At 42.9% G+C, this 18,589-nt stretch overlaps 2 protein-coding genes across 2 annotated transcripts in view; one reads left to right on the top strand and one right to left on the bottom strand.

Annotated features, from left to right (window-relative positions):
• Window positions 1-13,675, top strand: part of EPG5 (ectopic P-granules 5 autophagy tethering factor) — a 140,577-nt gene extending 126,902 nt beyond the window's left edge. Inside the window, exons 33-45 of the mRNA XM_085846932.1 lie at window positions 5,431-5,567; window positions 5,722-5,929; window positions 6,010-6,085; window positions 6,226-6,329; window positions 6,690-6,865; window positions 7,067-7,243; window positions 7,332-7,544; window positions 7,684-7,813; window positions 8,185-8,430; window positions 8,586-8,796; window positions 8,880-9,095; window positions 9,522-9,636; window positions 12,385-13,675. Of these exons, the coding sequence (XP_085703058.1) occupies window positions 5,431-5,567; window positions 5,722-5,929; window positions 6,010-6,085; window positions 6,226-6,329; window positions 6,690-6,865; window positions 7,067-7,243; window positions 7,332-7,544; window positions 7,684-7,813; window positions 8,185-8,430; window positions 8,586-8,796; window positions 8,880-9,095; window positions 9,522-9,636; window positions 12,385-12,609 (2,234 nt within the window). The 3' untranslated portion in view covers window positions 12,610-13,675. The remainder of the gene's footprint in view (window positions 1-5,430; window positions 5,568-5,721; window positions 5,930-6,009; window positions 6,086-6,225; window positions 6,330-6,689; window positions 6,866-7,066; window positions 7,244-7,331; window positions 7,545-7,683; window positions 7,814-8,184; window positions 8,431-8,585; window positions 8,797-8,879; window positions 9,096-9,521; window positions 9,637-12,384) is intronic.
• Window positions 12,670-18,589, bottom strand: part of LOC147017346 (cytoplasmic aconitate hydratase-like) — a 70,288-nt gene continuing 64,368 nt past the window's right edge. The window contains exons 14-22 of the mRNA XM_085846934.1: window positions 18,396-18,480; window positions 17,714-17,870; window positions 17,503-17,627; window positions 17,212-17,316; window positions 16,914-17,056; window positions 16,566-16,713; window positions 16,314-16,436; window positions 13,771-13,956; window positions 12,670-13,281 (exon numbers count right to left, since the gene is read on the bottom strand). Of these exons, the coding sequence (XP_085703060.1) occupies window positions 13,132-13,281; window positions 13,771-13,956; window positions 16,314-16,436; window positions 16,566-16,713; window positions 16,914-17,056; window positions 17,212-17,316; window positions 17,503-17,627; window positions 17,714-17,870; window positions 18,396-18,480 (1,222 nt within the window). The 3' untranslated portion in view covers window positions 12,670-13,131. The remainder of the gene's footprint in view (window positions 13,282-13,770; window positions 13,957-16,313; window positions 16,437-16,565; window positions 16,714-16,913; window positions 17,057-17,211; window positions 17,317-17,502; window positions 17,628-17,713; window positions 17,871-18,395; window positions 18,481-18,589) is intronic.

Raw genomic sequence — 18,589 nt, 5'->3', positions numbered from 1 at the left:
CGTTCCAAGGGAAAACCCGCGATGAACCGGGCGCGCGATTGGTGAACCGCGATGAAGCGGGGGTTGACTGTATATATGTATGTATGTATATATATACATATATATATATATATATATATATATATATATATATATATATATATATATTGTAACGGATTTGGAATTCGATTGCACACAACATACAGGTTCCTTCAGTCAGCTATGTCAAAAAGTCCTTGTTCCCTAGCTCGCTCACCTTCCATTGTTTAAATATTCAGAAATCGATTAGATGTGTTGCGGATCAATTTAATAGTTAGGAAGTGAATACTGGAGACATCCCTCCCCCTCTTCTGCGAAGAGGAAGGAGAGCCTTGCCGTCCCGTGATTCATGACATCAACAACTCCCTCCCACCCGTGGTTGAGCGGGGGATGGATCACGAGGGCATGAGTCACGCCAGGCGTGGGGGAGGGGGCGGAGAAGGATAAAGAGGAGATCCTTTCTTTGTTCGTGCTCGGAGTTGAGGGAAGTCGTTCAGCAGGCCGTTGGGTCCTGCTTGGCTTGGGTTAGGTTTGCGGCCTTCAGAAGCTTTTTGCTTCTGCAGAGGAGTTGTTCAGCAGAGCTTTGGGACCTGCTTGGCTCAGTGGGCTTTTTGGAGAGCTGCTTTGTTTGGAAGAAAGTTGAGCCGGTTGCTCGGCTCGAGCTGCGAATGGTGGCTTCTTCTCCTTCTTCTTCTTCTTTGTGGAGCTCTTTGTTCTCCGTTTGGTTCCCTGCTTGGTGCGACTCATCGACCTCTTCTTGGAGGTGGTTCCTCGGGGAAGCGACGCATCGACGGGAAGGATCGACGCCTCGTCTCACCAGCACGTGCTGAGAAGCGCGGGAGGATTCGCGGGAGCTCGGGAAGGATCGCGGCTCACGGCAATTGGATCCAGCTCGCTCTCGCTGGAGCCTAGGTCCGAACAACTTGAACACCACACGAGGTGGGGAGGTTCGAGATGGGCTCTGGGTTTCAACTCACCTGTCCTCCGAGCTGGAGCCCGTTATTAAAGGCCTCAGCCACCATTTCTTGGGTGTGTGTGTGTGCATACGTGTGTCCGTGGGCTCGTCTAATAAGTGGGAAATTGTTAAGTGCTTTGTGTGCTGTAAATGTTTGCATCGCATTTCGTAAAGTCGGTATGGTTCTTCTCTTACGTGCTTCCCTAGTTCCCCATTACTATTAATAAATACCCCAATTGTTAAATGTTTTCAGCTCGTCGCGTCGATTCTTTCATTGACTGAGCATTTCGTGTGTTTGGAGTTCGAAAGCCATTGGTTTGCCGTAAAAGGGGGACATTTGGACCGACTGTTCTCGGCGATTCAGCTGCTTGGAATCGTGTACGGGACAGGCTCGCCTCAGCGGTTTGTTCCGTTCGAGTTCCATCGAGGGTGGAATACCCCGGTAGTTGCATCACGGGGGTATTTAGGTACATTGAAGATTGGCAATCGACCCTACCCCACGTGATCTGCCCATTGGCGTATTTCGGTTCTTGTACAAGGACCCGTCGACTCAGACTTATTCGGGCGGCGATCTATATTCCGGGCCATCGGTCGGGCCGACTTGACTTGCGGCTCCGTTCAGAGCAGTCAGTTCGTGGCCGACCCCCGGCCCCATAACAATATATACATATATATGTATAATTATATATGTATATATATGTATGTATGTATGTATGTATGTATGTATGTATGTATGTATATATATATATATATGTATATATATATATATATGTATATATATATATATATATATATATATATATATATATATATATATATATATATATATATATATATATATATATATATATATATATATATATATATATATATATATATATATATATATATATATATATATATATATATATATATATATATATATGTATATATATATATATATATATATATATATATATATATATATATATATATATATATATATATATACACACATATGAATGTTGAAGGCTCCAGTCATGGACTAAATAGTCCTTCTCGATGCCATTCCTCAAATAAAAGAACTGCATTGGTAGAAAATATCGGAAAGACAATCGTTGAAGAGTTTTTGAAAAGGGGAAGGTCATAAGTGTTTGGGAAGACTTGAGGAGGTCGAGTTCCAGAGTTTGGCAGTGGAAGGGAAGAAACAAACATCGTAACGGCCCACCCTTGAGTTACCAATGGCCACCCAATAATCATGTGATGTAGTGGCTTGTCCAGTATTCCTTGGTCTCACTTATGGTAGAGGTATACAAGCAGCAAGTTCTTGCGAACAGAAACCAAAGTAATATCTGTAGACAAGAGAAAGAGCCTACTATGCGGCGTAATTTGAGCGGGTCGAGTTTTGAGGTCAGATTGATGGAGTTAACAAGTTGAATAACTTTGTATTCAATTCTGTCCAGTATGTGGAGCTGGAACCTCCCCAGATATGAGAGCAGTACTCTATACGAGGATGAATAATCAATCCTTTATATAGTTGGACCAACTGTTCAGAGGAGAATAATCTGAACAGGACTCTTAATTTCTTTGAGGCAGACTTAGCTATTTGAGTAATGTGTGGATTCCAGGATAAATTTAATGCTGGAGTAATACCTCGTCGGTTTATTGTATCACATGGTGTAATTGTAGAGCTTTCAATGGATATTGGAGAGAGGAGAGGAGAGGGAAAGAAAAGTGAGTTTTAGAAGCATTAAACTTAACTTGATTACATGATATGATAGAGGATAGAAAGTTAATTTGCTGATTACATTGAGAGGGAGAAGAAGAAGAAGAATAGATTAACAAGAGTTGGCAATATCATGCAAACATGGCAGTTTCGTGGGAGGTGTCTGTCGCGCTTGCCAAGCCAGCATTCTTTATCAACGGTTTCTAATGGAGTGCTTGCTTGAGTGTTTAAACCACTTGGCAAGCGCTCTACAAGAAACTTGGTAACTGAACACACACCAGATTCATGACATGGCGATGAGGATAAACATTTGAAACATTATTTCAACCATATCGATGAAATCGTCCCTCAAGGGGTGGGTGGGAAGAGGTGTGGGAAGAGGTAGGAGAAGGGGTGGGATGGGAAGAGGGTCGTTGCCCAGCAACACCAGGTACCCCTGCTAGTGAATAATAAAACCCGTTAACCCTGACCGAAATATTTATGACGTTCCCTTGAAACAAACCAAGTGAATGCTTCTTTTCTATTGTATCTTTTGGCCTGTCCAACCCCATGACATATACAAAGGGAATACATTACAAAACAATGATGAGAGTTCGCTTTCAAACCCAGAGGCAAAGCCATGCAGTAGTTCTGGCCAGGTCCCTTTGCAGGGAAAGCGCTCTGTGACCAAAGAGAAGTTAACGCAGCATAACCAGCTCTGCACAATCGCGCTTTAAGAGCTCTCCACTCTTGGTCGTTAACGGTTTTTCTCACGTGCGCCATGAGCTATAAGTTTTTCCCACCCCTGCGGTCATATTATAACCACCATTTTGAGAATTCAGTTTCGCCACACCTTGCACATTAAGGTTTTTATGTGCGCTTTTGAAAGGAGCATTTAAACAGAGGAAAAGAACATAAAAATGCATATCCAGAGCTTAGATGTGGGGGATAGAACAGTCGGGAAGAACAAAACATCTATCTGCACATTATAGCGATGCATATCTAACCTCAAATTAAATACATTATGCTTATTCCAAACAAATACTAAGCAGTTTTATTAACCCCTAAGGAGCATTCCCATAACACTAGCAAGGACCAAGCCATATAGTCATTTGGGCGGTGTATAAACAACAGACCGCTGCTGTGATCGCTGAGGCTCATCTTCACAAGCTCCGTGACGCTTGTAAGCTCAAAATCCATTTAACTGTCGCTTTGATCATTTTTACGCTGAAGGAAAAAAAAACTTGAAGGGAGGGCATGGCGATTGTGAATGACAACTCTTACGATGTCTTTCGTAGGCACCAACATTTTGGCCATATGATTATTTTTTTTCAAGTTGAAATTGTGGGTGGAGTCAGGTGAACTGTCCAACCAATGGGTGGATGCACGCATGCATGCATGCATGCCATCTTTGAGTATAGATGACTTTCCTGATCACCAATCGAACCAGGGTTGTTGCTGTGAGCACCAAATACCAATTCCAAAACCAAGAAGAAAAAGAGCAATCAGATTTCAGATCCTCGCCAGGTCTTCTTTTGAGTGGTATATTTTTATAGGTTTTAGGGTAAATCCAATATGGCTGCCAAACCATGTGACCCTTTTGTTCCTCATGGATAGGTGGTCAAATGTGTAAAGTTTTTTTTTTTTTTTTTTTTTTTTTTTTGCCTCGATCTGTGAAGCCATTTCAAAGATACTTGAAGGTTTTTTTCTTTGTTTTTTTTAAACAATGACTGCCAAATCACATGATCGATGATGTCATCAAGAAAAAAAAATTGTGGAAAATTTTATCCCAACATACACAAGCATTTTTAAGGCCATTTTTCCATGCTCGAGCAGTGGTTGGCCTTGTGAGCCCCATGACAATCATGGTTCCTTTTTGAGGCAATGTTTTTATGGCCAGACGCCCTTCCTGACGCCAACCCTTTTGTCGCATCTCACGACATGCAAGGATACGGTGTACCTATTCCAACCGGGGCACACACCGGGAATTTTATCCCGAGATGATCCTCAAAATTTTTCATACTGATCGGATGTAGCGTTCTCCATATGCAATTATGACATCATAATGAAGGCACCTCTGACGTCATAAAAATATTACACATTCCCCATGAGTACGTGCAAAATTGCAATTTTTTTCCTTGGTGCGGTTTCAGCGACAGAGGTCCAAAGTTTTCCGTTTTTCCAACATGGCTGCCACACCATGTAACCTATGATGTTATCATCATCATTAAAACATTCTACATGAGAAGTCGCACCAATGGTGAAAATTTTGTCTCAATCCGACAAGCGGTTGCAGAGAAAAACAAGTTCTGTGCAGACAAACAGACAAACAAATAAACAAACGGACCCAAATGCAATACCCTCTCCTTCGGCGAGGGCAACAAGGATACGAAGGGAAGGAAACAAATGCTGATGCCAACCATTGCTCGAATGTTAAGGCAAAAGACAACTTAGTGTATTGAGTGTTCAGCTATTTGTTCATTCGATCTGTTGTCCGCTCTCAAAGAAATAGCTTAAGGGTCCACATGTATAACCTGAATAAGGCATGGATGTTCTACATGCGTCAAGTTTAACAGGCATCGGACCATCTGCCTTGAGTAGGAAACATATCGAGGATCGCACATTCCTGTGTCAACACAACAAACTACATTCCATCAGTAAACGTTCACACCACTGGCCATTAGTCAAAGGGACGAAACTTCAAATCGAAAAAAGTAGATCCGTAGAAATCGGCATTGTTTATTGACATGGACACTGTGTCCATTGTCCGCAGGCTGTGCAGAACAGATACTGAGTCCGGGCTGCTGGAACGTACTGCTCAATAGTCTGTGCTTGAATCCGATTGCCAGTGAAACATCCAAGCCATCCAGCCTGGATCAACCTGCACCTGCAAAGCTCTCACATGCACAGGTAATGTCTTGGATGTACCCTCTAGCCTTTTAAAGTTCCTCGGTTTATCAATTTGAGGCTCAGCCAAATGACATTGGGAGAAAAGCCACTCTTAAGGGTAACAAAATAATGAAGACATGGAAAGACTGTTCTCAATTTGTTGGCTGTCCCGCAGGTTAAAGAGACGGTCAAATGGCTCAGCACATTCTTTCGGAGCCAACGTTTGGATTTGAATGAGGCTCTCAGCTTCGGCCTTTATCCCATGTGGAAGCCTCACCTTGAGTCCCTGAACAATTTTTATCAATTCCTCACTCAGTCCATGATCCGCGTCGAAGCTGATACTTTGCTGAACTCCAAGCCGGAGAGACCCGCTTTACTTGCAGGTAATACATGTCCTCCATGCGAGTGCATCCAAAGTGACCATCAGTTGTCGAGCTCATGATAAAAAGTGCTGTTTGTCTAGGTGTGCAGTCCCTCTACGCTTCACTCATTACCTTGTTTGAGCCGTGGATTCTGCCCTTGGAAGTGGATAACAAAAGGTACTGTTGGTTTGTTCAGGATTGCTACAGAAAAGTGCACTTTAAGATGGATTTTAAATTTTAAAAACACAAGTTCGTTTTTCCTCTATAACATGCATTTAATTTGGTGACTTTTGAGTCTTATTTTCTTATTCCATCAGTTCTTCATGCACTTATCCCTGGATCAGCAACGACGTTGAGCTGGCTGTCATGATGGTTCGACTGTTCACACAATGTGTTGGACTTATTCATGAACTCTTCAAAAGTGAGTCTCCAATCTCTTGCCCTCTCGTTTTATCAGGCTCGATTTTTCTCCTACCCATCTTGGGGACGATGTTGAACTGACTGTTCCTTCCTCTCGCTCTCGACATGTTTGCAGGTTATCTGCAGTACATTGGTCAATGTTGCAAAATGCCAGCAAGTTTCAACCTTTCTCAAATGTTAAAATTTCATCTCTCATGGCTTCAATTTTATATCCATCATAAAAGAGAGGTGTATTCTCTACATGTGATGGGTTTTCAAAACCTATTCGCCAGATTTGTGCATTTCATAATCTCCAACGTGACTAAACCTTTCAACCGGCGTCGTGCACGTAACATAGAACCACCCTTTCTTACCTGTCCAGGTGTGCTCCCTGCTGTGGGTCCATCACCTTTGCGCCTCTTGTGGTCCTCGTACTGCCGTGACATCACAAAAGTTGGAGTTCCAGAACACATCCTCGCTGTTTTCCATGAGCAACTCAAGTTGCTTCCTTGGGCCAACTTGCATCTTGACATTGCTGCTCTGGAGAGTATTATGCTGGTTGGTCTGGGGGTGTGGAGGGTCTTGGTGCATTTAACGTCTCCCTCATTAACTTGTCAGTTTTCTTCCACCAACTATTCAACTACGTTTGTTTCCACCTAGCCATCACAGCTACATTTGTCTTTAGGTTTGCATTTTATCTTCTGTTCCCTGAACAGAACAGATAGATCATGCAACCAGTTAATGGCATTTACCTCCCAGGCAGAGCATGAGGAATGGCACAGCTCTGTACTCTTCTTGGGCTGGCTGATTGGCCAAATGCATTGGGAAGAGATAATTGGTGCAGAATTTTCTCCTTTGCACGCACGTTCGCTGTTGTGTGTACTCCTACATGTCCTAGCGATACTCGCCAAGGAAAGCAGCCTTTTGGAAAGCCCTGTAAGTATCTCCTTGTGTATTGTTAACCAGAGTATTCATGTTTGAAATCGTTTCCAGCAAACTCGTTCACTTTCACATTTGCTGTCAGGATTCAGGCCTGGATCTACTGCTGAGTCGGGCACGTACATTTCCCTGGCATAACGTGGACATCACCACTTATAAAATGGTTTCTGACTATGTTTCGGCTCATTATCCAGCGAACATGGTGCTCTGTCTTCCTGAGGAGCCCAGAGCACAGATACTGCACGTCCTCAAGGCTGCATCAGGAATACTGGCTCAGCATGGGACTATTGCACACAAGGCAAGGCATTGCTCGTCTTCCTGTCTGCATGATGATGGAAAGTGGATCATACTTGATTGTTTGCCCTCAAGAATCGGTGTTACTCAACTTGATGGCAATGGATTTACAATTTTAATATCATATCGTTGATACCATGCAGGATGCTGCTGAGAAAAGCCTCATCTACCTCGAGTTGATGGTAAAGATGCTGTCTCAAGATCTGTCACATCAGTCGGTGGCCTTTGTTCTTACAGACATGCTGGAAAGCATTCAGGGCATGGACATTCTTGGCAAGTTGCAATGCTATTTTTATGGAATGCTAGTTTCCTGAGCCCTGAAAGTTACTTGTCCTGTAAACTATTGCTACGTGCATGACTTGTCAATAAGATTGGGGATGAAATGCAAAGACAGGTTTTTTTGGGAAGAATTTTAAAATTTGTCCCAAAGGTTTGCTATTAAGCTGCACATTCATTCTGGTTTTTAGACAAGGCTTTCATTGTAACACAATTAAGCTTAGCACCACATGCCAAGACCTTTGTAGTTGTTACTAGTTTATGGCAAAGCCTCCATGCTGCAACAGAGTGAGGCAAGGCATGGAGGAGTACATGCATACTCTCTCGGGATAACATTCCATTAACCCTTCACCTTCCTGGAATTGCAGGACTTCCACCTGAGGCTCAGTTTACAGTTCAGGCAAACCTGCTTACAGAGTTACTGAGCCTCTTAAACCAAGCAAGACCCGATCAGGCCAAGCCATTGGAAAAGGCTTTGGGTGCCTGGTTTGACAGCCATCCTTGCAGTCCTCTGGTGTTACCAGCTCTGTCTGCTGCAGGACGGGCCCTGGCCTCCATTCAGCACTTGGCAACGATGACCGAGGCTTGCATCGCTGACTTCTTCATTGCTCACTGTAACATAACTTGACTAATGACATAACTTCCATTTGTGAAACATAACTAGCTTAAAGGTTTTTACAGTGGCAAGTCTTGTGCAGTACTGTATTGTGCCCCAATTATGGCTTTTATATCTACCCATCATCCTTGCTATGGATGTTGCCACATGCAGGCCAGACCATCCCCACCTGGGAACCTGTGCTTGCCACACTTCGGGTGCCAGAGCTAACTCAGGAGGACTTCCTGCAGGAGTGCGTGTCCCGTCCTGCACCTCTCACACTCTACGCACATGTCCTGCAGCGGCGGAAAGAACAGCCCGGTGTGAAGGGCGACGCGCTCGTTTTGCATCAGCTCATGCACTGGATGCAGCAGGCTTTCCCAAAGTGCGTTAGTCAAACATTCCTCTTTATTATTCAAACACCGTTTACATTATGTAACCGCAATTTTTTTTTGCAATTTGCGTAAGGACGGAGCAGCAGGAGAGCAGCATGCTACTGTGGTGGCATGTAGCACAGCACCTTTTATCTCTTCAACTGCAACACAATCAGCTGCTGCCTCGGGGCGAAGGTGCTCACATTATGCTGGGACTTGTGAAAGTCCTCCTTCCTTTAGCCGAGGATAAGGCATCTGGGGGAATTCTTGGAGCCATCGGTCTTGGTCGGCGCTCTCCGCTCTCTCAAAGGTATTGCCCTCATCAATAACAGATCAACTCTGAACCATTTGCAGTTTAATTTTGCTAGCCCTAAGCTCATGATGCAATTAATCTCAGTTTCAAAGCATATCTTGTTGATTTATACCAAAGACTTGAAAAATTGGTATGTGCCGTTTCCTTGCTTGTTGACGCTCAGCATTTAAAAGGAAAGAGCATGGGTGCACAACCTTAAGTTGGCAATCAGGGTGCAGGCTTTATGGGCATAATGGACTCCTGTGTTAAAGTTCCTTACAAGGGAACTCATTATCCTTTAATGTCTATCATTTCAAAGGACAGTCTCTGACCGTCGTTGTATACAACACATGCACAATGAGCTCTTCCATTACACTTTTATCAATAGCAGAAAGAAGTCTGCTCACCCATCATTGTAATACAACCAATCATTTCTCGTTTCAGGTTCCGACTTGCAGCACGCTGCACACTTACCTACCTGATGACACGACAGCTGCCCGATGAAAGCCTGCACCTCGTTCCGACGAGTACATTGCAGCTCATGCCGCAAGCAGCACAGGTAAGTGTGTACAGGTCCACCTTGACCACCAAGATAGCGACTTCTATAATCACACTGGTCTGTGTCATTTCAGAGGTCTAGGTTTTCTCAACAGTTCTTATATGCTTTTTGCAAGCTGAATTTAGAAATGTATCTCATTTTGTTCAATCAGGTCGTTTTTATGCTATCTCAATTTTAAGGAAAAAAAAAATCAAAATTTTTGTTTTTAATTAGCATTTTTTTTATTCAAAATCAGACTTGCATTGACAGAAAATGTACAAACTGTATATAAAATGACACACAAGTACCGTTAATGTGAAATTCAACATTAAAAAGATAAAGGAAAACAGCGACTGAAGTTGGGTGTTGCCAGAAACTATTTATCCATATTTTTCTGAAATTGAAATGAAAGCAATTGAGAAGGCACTTTCTTCCACATTAAGTGTACTTGTGTGTTATTTTATGTATAGTTTGTACATTTTCTGTCAATGCAAGTCTGATTTTGAATTAAAAAAATGCTAATTAAAAAACAAAAATTTTGATTATTTTTTTTTTCCTTGAAATTGAGACAGCATAAAAAGTTGACCTGATTGAGCGAAATTAGATACATTTCTGAATTCAGCATGCAAAAAACATAACAACCGTTGAGAAAACCGAGACCTCTGAAAAAAAATATTTCAAATGCAGCCCAATGTTATTGGAGAAAACGACTGATGTTAAAGAGCAGGTTTTGGGTCGCTGATGACTTCGCGTGATTCGAAGGTTGCAAGCACATTAATAAATAATCGTTGGGTATTTATTTTCTTACATTTGAAACTCAAAATATGCTAAAATTAACTTTTAAGTCAAAACTTTTGTCAGTGATCGAAAAACATACCGGAAGTTACCGAAGATGCGATGACGTCACGTTCTCCGAAAACTTTGTGAACATTCGGAAACAGCGTGTAAACAATTAAACGTTAGATGCAAATCGGAGAGCAATTTCAGCGGTGATTAAATTGAGTGTTTTCATTCGGATATTGCCGAGGACGAGTCGGAGGATGATGGGAATTTATACCATGAGTTTCTGGCCCTGAGCCATATACATTTGAGCCACTTGAAAGTGCCAGAAAACGGCCTATTTCGTGTACAAGTGGCAGGACTGACTGTCTGGCAGTTCACACTGACAGACTCCACCAGACAGATTGGTTTGTAGATTTTCATTCTCTTGTTCAATGTATAAAATAATGTAAAGTTTGAGTCGTCTGTGACTTGATATTAGTTTTTTTAACCCTCGAGTAGCCTGGTGTTGGCGCAGTGGTTAAGGCAGTGTCTTGGGACCCAAAAGGTCCTAAGTTCAAGCCCCGTTGGGCCACTGAATATATATATATATATATATATATATATATATATATATATATATATATATATATATATATATATATATATATACACACACACACATACATACACACACATACATATATATATATACATACATATACATATTCTTTCGGCTGCTCCCATTTGGGGTCACCACAGCGGATCATCCGGATGATCCGCATAGTGATTTGGCACATGTTTTACGCCGGATCCTGACGCAACCCTGGTCGCCTCTTACGACACAGGGATAAGGTACACCTATTTTAACCGGGGTATACACCGGCCCAGTATACTGGTACTCATTTCGCCGACCTCGGAAGGATGACAGGCTGAGTCAACCCCCTGGTGTATTAATTCAGTGGCCCAACGGGGCTTGAACTCAGGACCTCTTGGATCCCAAACCACTGCGCCAACACCAGGCTCCATATATATATATATACATACATACATATACATATACATATACATATACATATACATATACATATATACATGACACTGACAAGACACGTTGCTGTGTGGGCGTGGCCGATGGGGAAGAGAACCTCAGCCACGTTCCCCGTGACGGGTTACAGCGTACGGACTTCCGGATAGTGTTTTCTAATGATTTCTTGTGCGCATTTATAGATAAACACAATGCCCCAATCCTTGAAAGGTGACAGTGTGAGAAGATGAAGCAGGAGCCAGCTGAGGAGGAGAAGGCTGAATGGTGGGCACAGCATCACGCTTGATTTTAAACCGAGCTCACTCATTGCGTTGCCTTCGTAATCCTCGGCTGTGAAATGGTCACCACAAATGACAAGTCTATCCAAAGGGTCCTCTTTACCCGTTTTCTTTGGGGGAAAATTCGCCCGTTTTATTTGTTCAAATCTTATCCACTGCCAGCAAATGTTTGATTCCTTCGGGAATCGGTGGGAGCGATTACCCGTTTTCCAGCCATTTTCGCAAAACATGACGACACACGTACGAGGCATGATATACAAATATCCAAATAACTTTGTTCTACAATAATTCAAAATAAAAAAGGATAATATACAGTTGCAAGCTCAAAAAAGTGAAAGAATGGCCCGCTGAACTGGACACTTCTTCAATGAGCGAGTGAGCACCGCTTTGTTTTGGAGAACGTGATGTCACCATCCCTATATGGGCACGCGGCTGTTTTTTTTCAACGGCCTCGAGAAATAACAACTTCGGAGTTAAATTTAATCAATCTCCCCAATAGTTTGGCAACCACAATAGTTTGCATCGAACTATTTAATGCCCATATAATCATATTGATGAATTTTCAGAACATGTTTGGTGACCTGCAACCTGCTCTTTAAAAGCTTTACCTAGAATCATCCTTGCTTGGACTGCTGAAACCACAACATCTTACGTTTGTTGCCTTATCTTCCCTTCCCCAACTAGGCCTTATCTTCCCTTGAAAACCTGCTTTCAAACAAGCAGTACCAAGAGTTCCAGGGGGTGATCGAGTACGTATGCTGGTTCATAAAAGAACCAAAGCACACGCTGCATGATGCCAACACACTACTGGCCAGCTTGGTTGACATGCTTTATCCCAAAGCTGTACACCTGGCTGTTGTGTGCATGAGGGCTGAACCCACAGTGTTAGCATGCCAACCACAGTCATGAAAAGCTTATTTTAATAATTTTGCTGCTGAATAGACATGGAAAAAAAAACAAAAAAAAGCCTTACAGATAGCACAAGATTTATTGTCAGAACATGAAGTTAGTAATACAATGATGTGAATCGACTCAAATTTGAAGCGACTGGGTGCTCAATGTGATCACACATGGTTGATATGATCAACATGTGCTGAACATTCCAAATACACCTTTCATGTGCACAGAGTCCCACATGTACTAAAGCGGTCAACACTTGTGCCATTGTATCACATACACAGCAGTAAAATCGACGCAAGTGTTCCCTTCAGATAATTCATAGAACAGTTTGGCTCCAAGAGTGGGATCTTATGTGAGGCTCAGGACAAAAAGTTTAAGTTCAACCAATAAAAATTAAAAAAAAAAAAACATAATAGAAGTGGGTCACATTTAGGGCAGTCTCTTAAAACGGTGACACCACCATGTTTGATTGCTTAAGCTATTTTCTCAATTTAGCAGATGGTAATGAGTGAAAAACAAATGAGCTCTGATTCAGGCCATGCCCGGGGGATGTATGTTTTCTGGCACTGGCTGCAGATTCGTCCGTATGGTATAGTTGAGAAGACCACCGTGATTGTAGTACGTCAACTCCATGTCCGAGTCCAGCCGCAGAACAGTTTGGAAAGTATGCCCGGTGTTGAGCTGAAATGTAGTGAGCACAAGTTTGTCAGCCCAGATATTGCCTTTATAAAATTAGAATGAAGAACTAGTCTTCCTGGTGAAGGTTAGTGTCTATCTGTAGGCAGACTGGGACAACAATGGCTGGAACCCACAGGACTTTGAGGTATGCGTGCTGCTGTGGGATCCAAGGAGAAGCTGATGGATCAGGTGTTAACCCCTCTTTTGCTCTGACGAATGATTAATGCCCACACCCTCAGTTTCTCACAGCAGAAGGCAAACCTCTGTGAACTTCCTGGTGATTTCATCCATTACTCTAATGTTACCCATGTTCCTGCATTGGCAATCATTGAACAGCATTTAACAATGAAGGTGTTCAACCTGTTTTGAAATAAAGTTGCATGCAATCTTCAATAGAGACATGTGCCGATAGTTCACTTTCTTCGCCAAAGTGATAATTTAAAAAAATACCCCAAACTTTGTGCCAAAGATAATGCTTCCCAGACAACTCACCTGCACATCCACAACCGCGTTTGGCACGGGCTCCGCCGGCACATGTACAGTGTACGTTTCACGACCGGTCAAGCCCAGGCTCTCTGCATTCTGCCCGTCCAAGAACTGCAGTGGAACGATGCCCACACCCACCAAGCTGGCTCGTAGTACCCGGTCGTACGTCTCGGCCAATACAGCCCGGACACCCTGTCAGGCCACGCAATGCAGGCACACATTCGCTCAAGTGCTCTGAACGTATGATGTGCTGGGTTTGACTTCTCTGTCCAACAAAGCCACCTCCACCTTTATAGGCATTGGTGGTCATGAATTAAGCAAAACCTCAGGTTTTAAGCATCTCTTCTAAAATCCAATGCTCCAACTACAAGTCTACCTGCTGTGGTCTTTTCAGCAACATAAGCAAGAAGACCCACAACTTTACCACCACGTACAGTGGGGAGAACAAGTATTTGATACACTGCCGATTTTGCAGGTTTTCCCACTTACAAAGCACGTAGAGGTCTGTAATTTTTATCATAGGTACACTTCAACTGTGAAAGACGGAATCTAAAACAAAAATCCTAAAAATCACATTGTAAGATTTTAAAATAATTAATTTGCATTTTAATGCGTGAAATAAGTATTTGATCACCTACCAACCAGTAAGAATTCTGGCTCTCACAGACCTGTTAGTTTTGTCTTTTAGAAGCCCTCCCATTCTCCACTCGTGACCTGTATTAACTGCACCTGTTTGAACTCGTTATCTGCATAAAAGACAGCTGTCCACACTCAGACTCCAACCTCTCCACAATGGGCAAGACCAGAGAGCTGTCTAAGGACAACAGGGACAAAATTGTAGACTTGCACAAGGCTGGGATGGACTACAGGACAATAGGCAAGCAGCTTGGTGAGAAGGCAACAACTGTTGGCACATTTATTAGAAAATGGAAGAAGTTCAAGATAAGTCAATCTCCCTCGGTCTGGGGCTCCATGCAAGATCTCACCTCGTGGAGCCTCAATGATCATGAGAAAGGTGAGGGATCAGCCCAGAACTACAAGGCAGGACCTGGTCAATGACCTGAAGAGAGCTGGGACCACAGCATCAAAGAAAACCATAAGTAACACACCACGCCATCATGGATTAAAATCCTGCAGCGCACGCAAGGTCCCTCTGCTCAAGCCAGCGCATGTCCAGGCCCATCTGAAGTTTGCCAATGACCATCTGGATGATCCAGAGGAGGAATGGGAGAAGGTCATGTGGTCTGATGAGACCAAAATAGAGCTTTTTGGTTTAAACTCCACTCGCCGTGTTTGGATGAAGAAGGATGAGTACAACCCCAAGAACACCATCCCAACCGTGAAGCATGGAGGTGGAAACATTCTTTGGGGATGCTTTTCTGCAAAGGGGACAGGACGACTGCACCGTATTGAGGGGAGGATGGATGGGGCCATGTATCGTGAGATCTTGGCCAACAACCTCCTTCCCTCAACAAGAGCATTGAAGATGGGGCGTGGCTGGGTCTTCCAGCATGACAACGACCCGAAACACACAGCCAGGGCAACTAAGGAGTGGCTCCGTAAGAAGCATCTCAAGGTCCTGGAGTGGCCGAGCCAGTCTCCAGCCCTGAACCCAATAGAAAATCTTTGGAGGGAGCTGAAAGTCTGTGTTGCCCAGCGATAGCCCCAAAACCTGAAGGATCTGGAGAAGATCTGTATGGAGGAGTGGGCCAAAATCCCTGCTCTAGTCTGTGCAAACCTGGTTAAGAACTACAGGAAACGTCTGATCTCTGTAATTGCAAAGAAAGGTTTCTGTACCAAATATAAAAGTTCTGTTTTTATGATGTATCAAATGTTTATTTCATGCAATAAAATGCAAATTAATTATTTTAAAATAATACAATGTGATTTTCAGGATTTTTGTTTTAGATTCCGTCTTTCACAGTTGAAGTGTACCTATGATAAAAATTACAGACCTCTACGTGCTTTGTAAGTGGGAAAACCTGCAAAATCGGCGGTGTATCAAATACTTGTTCTCCCCACTGTATGTGGCATCAAAAAACTTTTCCAGACTTGTACGTGGCATGCCTGTGAACACATGCCACGACACAAGTTAGCAATGAACATAGCTCTGATGAAAACTTGACCTTTTCACACAAGCTCTATCTTAATTGGAATTAATTATTTTTCATCGATTCATGATGAGTTGTAACTTAAGAATGCCAATAGAGAATGAAGCCTTCAGGTACGAATGGTGACCCCCCTCGTCTCCGCTCAAAAGTACCAAACTTGGTGGAGACAAAGCGCAAGTAACCTGCACATCATAAGGAAAGATGATGTCAGCGAAGGCAGACACAAACAATACTGAGAGCGAGGAGATTGAAGGTTGCCGATTCATAATCAGTTTTGGACAAAAGTCGTGTTCACAATTTGGCCATCGTGTCTTGTTACCGCAATTTACTGTACAAGCAAACTATCCTCTTCCATGGCCCTATATGGTGTAAAGTTGAGAAGTGGAAATGGTTGACAAGACTAAATTAACCAAGAAAATGCCAAGACAAGTCACATACCAGGAGGTAAGGCCCCTTTGCGACCCAATCTCGAGAACCACCAATGCCAAAATCTTTCCCAGCGAGGATGATCAGTGGTCTACGCTCCCTCTGATAGCGCTCGGCTGCATCATATATGTCCAGCTGAAGGGAAGGTCAAAGCAAAATTAAGAATTTGACAGCTCGAGTTTGGAACGTTTTTTGCAGAAACAGTTCTGAATATTCAAAAATAAGTTTACGGCAACGCAACAAGCATCCAAATGAAAAACGTACCGTATCGCCTGATGGAAAATGGATCGTTTTGGGACCCATTTTCCCCACAATCTTATTAACGAGACGAACGTGCGAGAACGTTCCCCTCATCATAACCTCGTCGTTTCCCCTGCGAGTTCCATACGAGTTGAACTCCCGCGGTGTGAGGCTGCCGGCGGGTTGTGGAAGGAAAAAAAAATTATATATATATATATATATATATATATATATATATATATATATATATATATATATATATATATATATATATATATATATATATATATATATATACGTATCGTAAGGTTCGGGTTGAATCTTGAAGAGGAATTGTTTTTGAACCCGAATCCGATATCCCTTGAGACGTACCCGAGACTTGAGAGGTAGTGAGCAGCAGGACTATTGTGAGGTATGCTTCCCCCGGGAGAAATGTTGTTCGTGGTCACAGAATTGCCAAAGAACACGAGGACATGGGCATCGCAAATTGGTTCCGGCGGCTCCAGTTCAACAGACTAAAAGGATAAAAGAAAGACGAGTCTTCAATCAGTTTGAAAATCTCAACCTCAGCTTTTACTGGAATGGAAGAACTTGTTGACAGTGAAATGTGCTTCAAACTCCCTCCATACTTGGGAAGCTTGACAAACGCACACAAACAACCTAAACTCACAAGTTTGTCAAAAAATGGGGGACATTTTATGAACGTCGACTTTGGGTTCCAGGGGTACAGTACGCAATCCGACGACTGCAGAGAGGCCCAGAGGTGTTGTCCTTTCTGAAAAAAAAAAAAAAGAAAGAAAGAAAAAGTACAAAAATGAATCTGAACACCCTAATTCAAGCAAAGTGAAGAACCAACAGCATTTGATTTTTTTTTTTTTAACAAAACTATATAAACAGAGCAAATGTGTTCCACAAAGTGAGAGAAATTGAAATCTAACAAATCGAGCTGTGTTGTGCACACCTCAAGCTTTTCTTTGAGTTCTTGGAATATGCATGGAATCACAGACTGTCTTTCCACCTCTTGCACCTCCTCGCGGCTAGGCCACACATCACGAAGGAAAACTTCCTGGCCCGACTCGGTAACGTCTATCACAAAATTCAAAAACAAACACGTCATGGTCACTTCAATTACCGGCTTCGTGAGTGCCGTTTGGATTTGGGTCTCTACTTACGCAGCGGCTCAGTGGCGAAGTCGATGCCAACATTTCCAGCAATGGCATAGGCGATAACCAGCGGAGGTGATGCCAGGTAGTTTGCTCGCACTTTGGGGAATATCTGGTCTTTAAAATTCTTATTCCCAGATAACACCCCACAGACAACCAGCTCTCCCTGCATGCGGATAGAAATGGTGAACCGCACATAAGGATAGTGCTTAATCCGAGAGCGCAATCCTTCTGTTATCAAGATGGTAGTCTGATGGACAACACCCTCAATTTCACACAAGGATGAGAAGACACTGGAAAAGGCTATTTCATCATGCTTGCACTACTCACAACTTAACATAATCTAAAGACCGAATGCATTCGGCCAACGTGCCTGGCCCAAGGGCCAAGCCTTGGGAAATAAATTAATTTTTCCACCCAAAAATGCTGACAGGTCAAGTGACCTCAGTGATGGCCAAATGACTGTGTTGAGAATTCCTGACCCTCCTGCTTCCAATGCACAACAATCTTTGACTGATGCGACTCAAACCCAGACTATATTCGGGTGCACCACTTTGTAACAACTTCACAATATTTGTGAGATCATCAGAATAAAAATTCATGGCTTCACCAAAAACAACAACAAAAAAAAAACACCGTGAGAGTTGGGAAGGTGAGTGCCGGTGCCAAAAACAGAGAAAGCTGTCCATACCCTTGTGATGGTTTCCACGACACATTCGGGCAAAGCACCGCTGTTTCCAATGCATGTTCGACAGCCGTATCCAACCACCTCAAAACTATACATACAGAACAGGATTTTAATCAAATTAAATCACCTGGAGGAAGCACCTCCCGATGCAAGAGATTTTTTTGTGCGTGTGTGATTATGCTGTTTAAATGTGGTGT

Source organism: Eptatretus burgeri, chromosome 11, assembly GCF_056783735.1.
Source record: "Eptatretus burgeri isolate ZD-2024b chromosome 11, Ebu_testis_v1, whole genome shotgun sequence".
NCBI lineage: Eukaryota > Metazoa > Chordata > Myxini > Myxiniformes > Myxinidae > Eptatretus > Eptatretus burgeri.
Note: the sequence above shows the minus strand (reverse complement) of the source record. Positions and strands in the feature narration are given on the sequence as shown.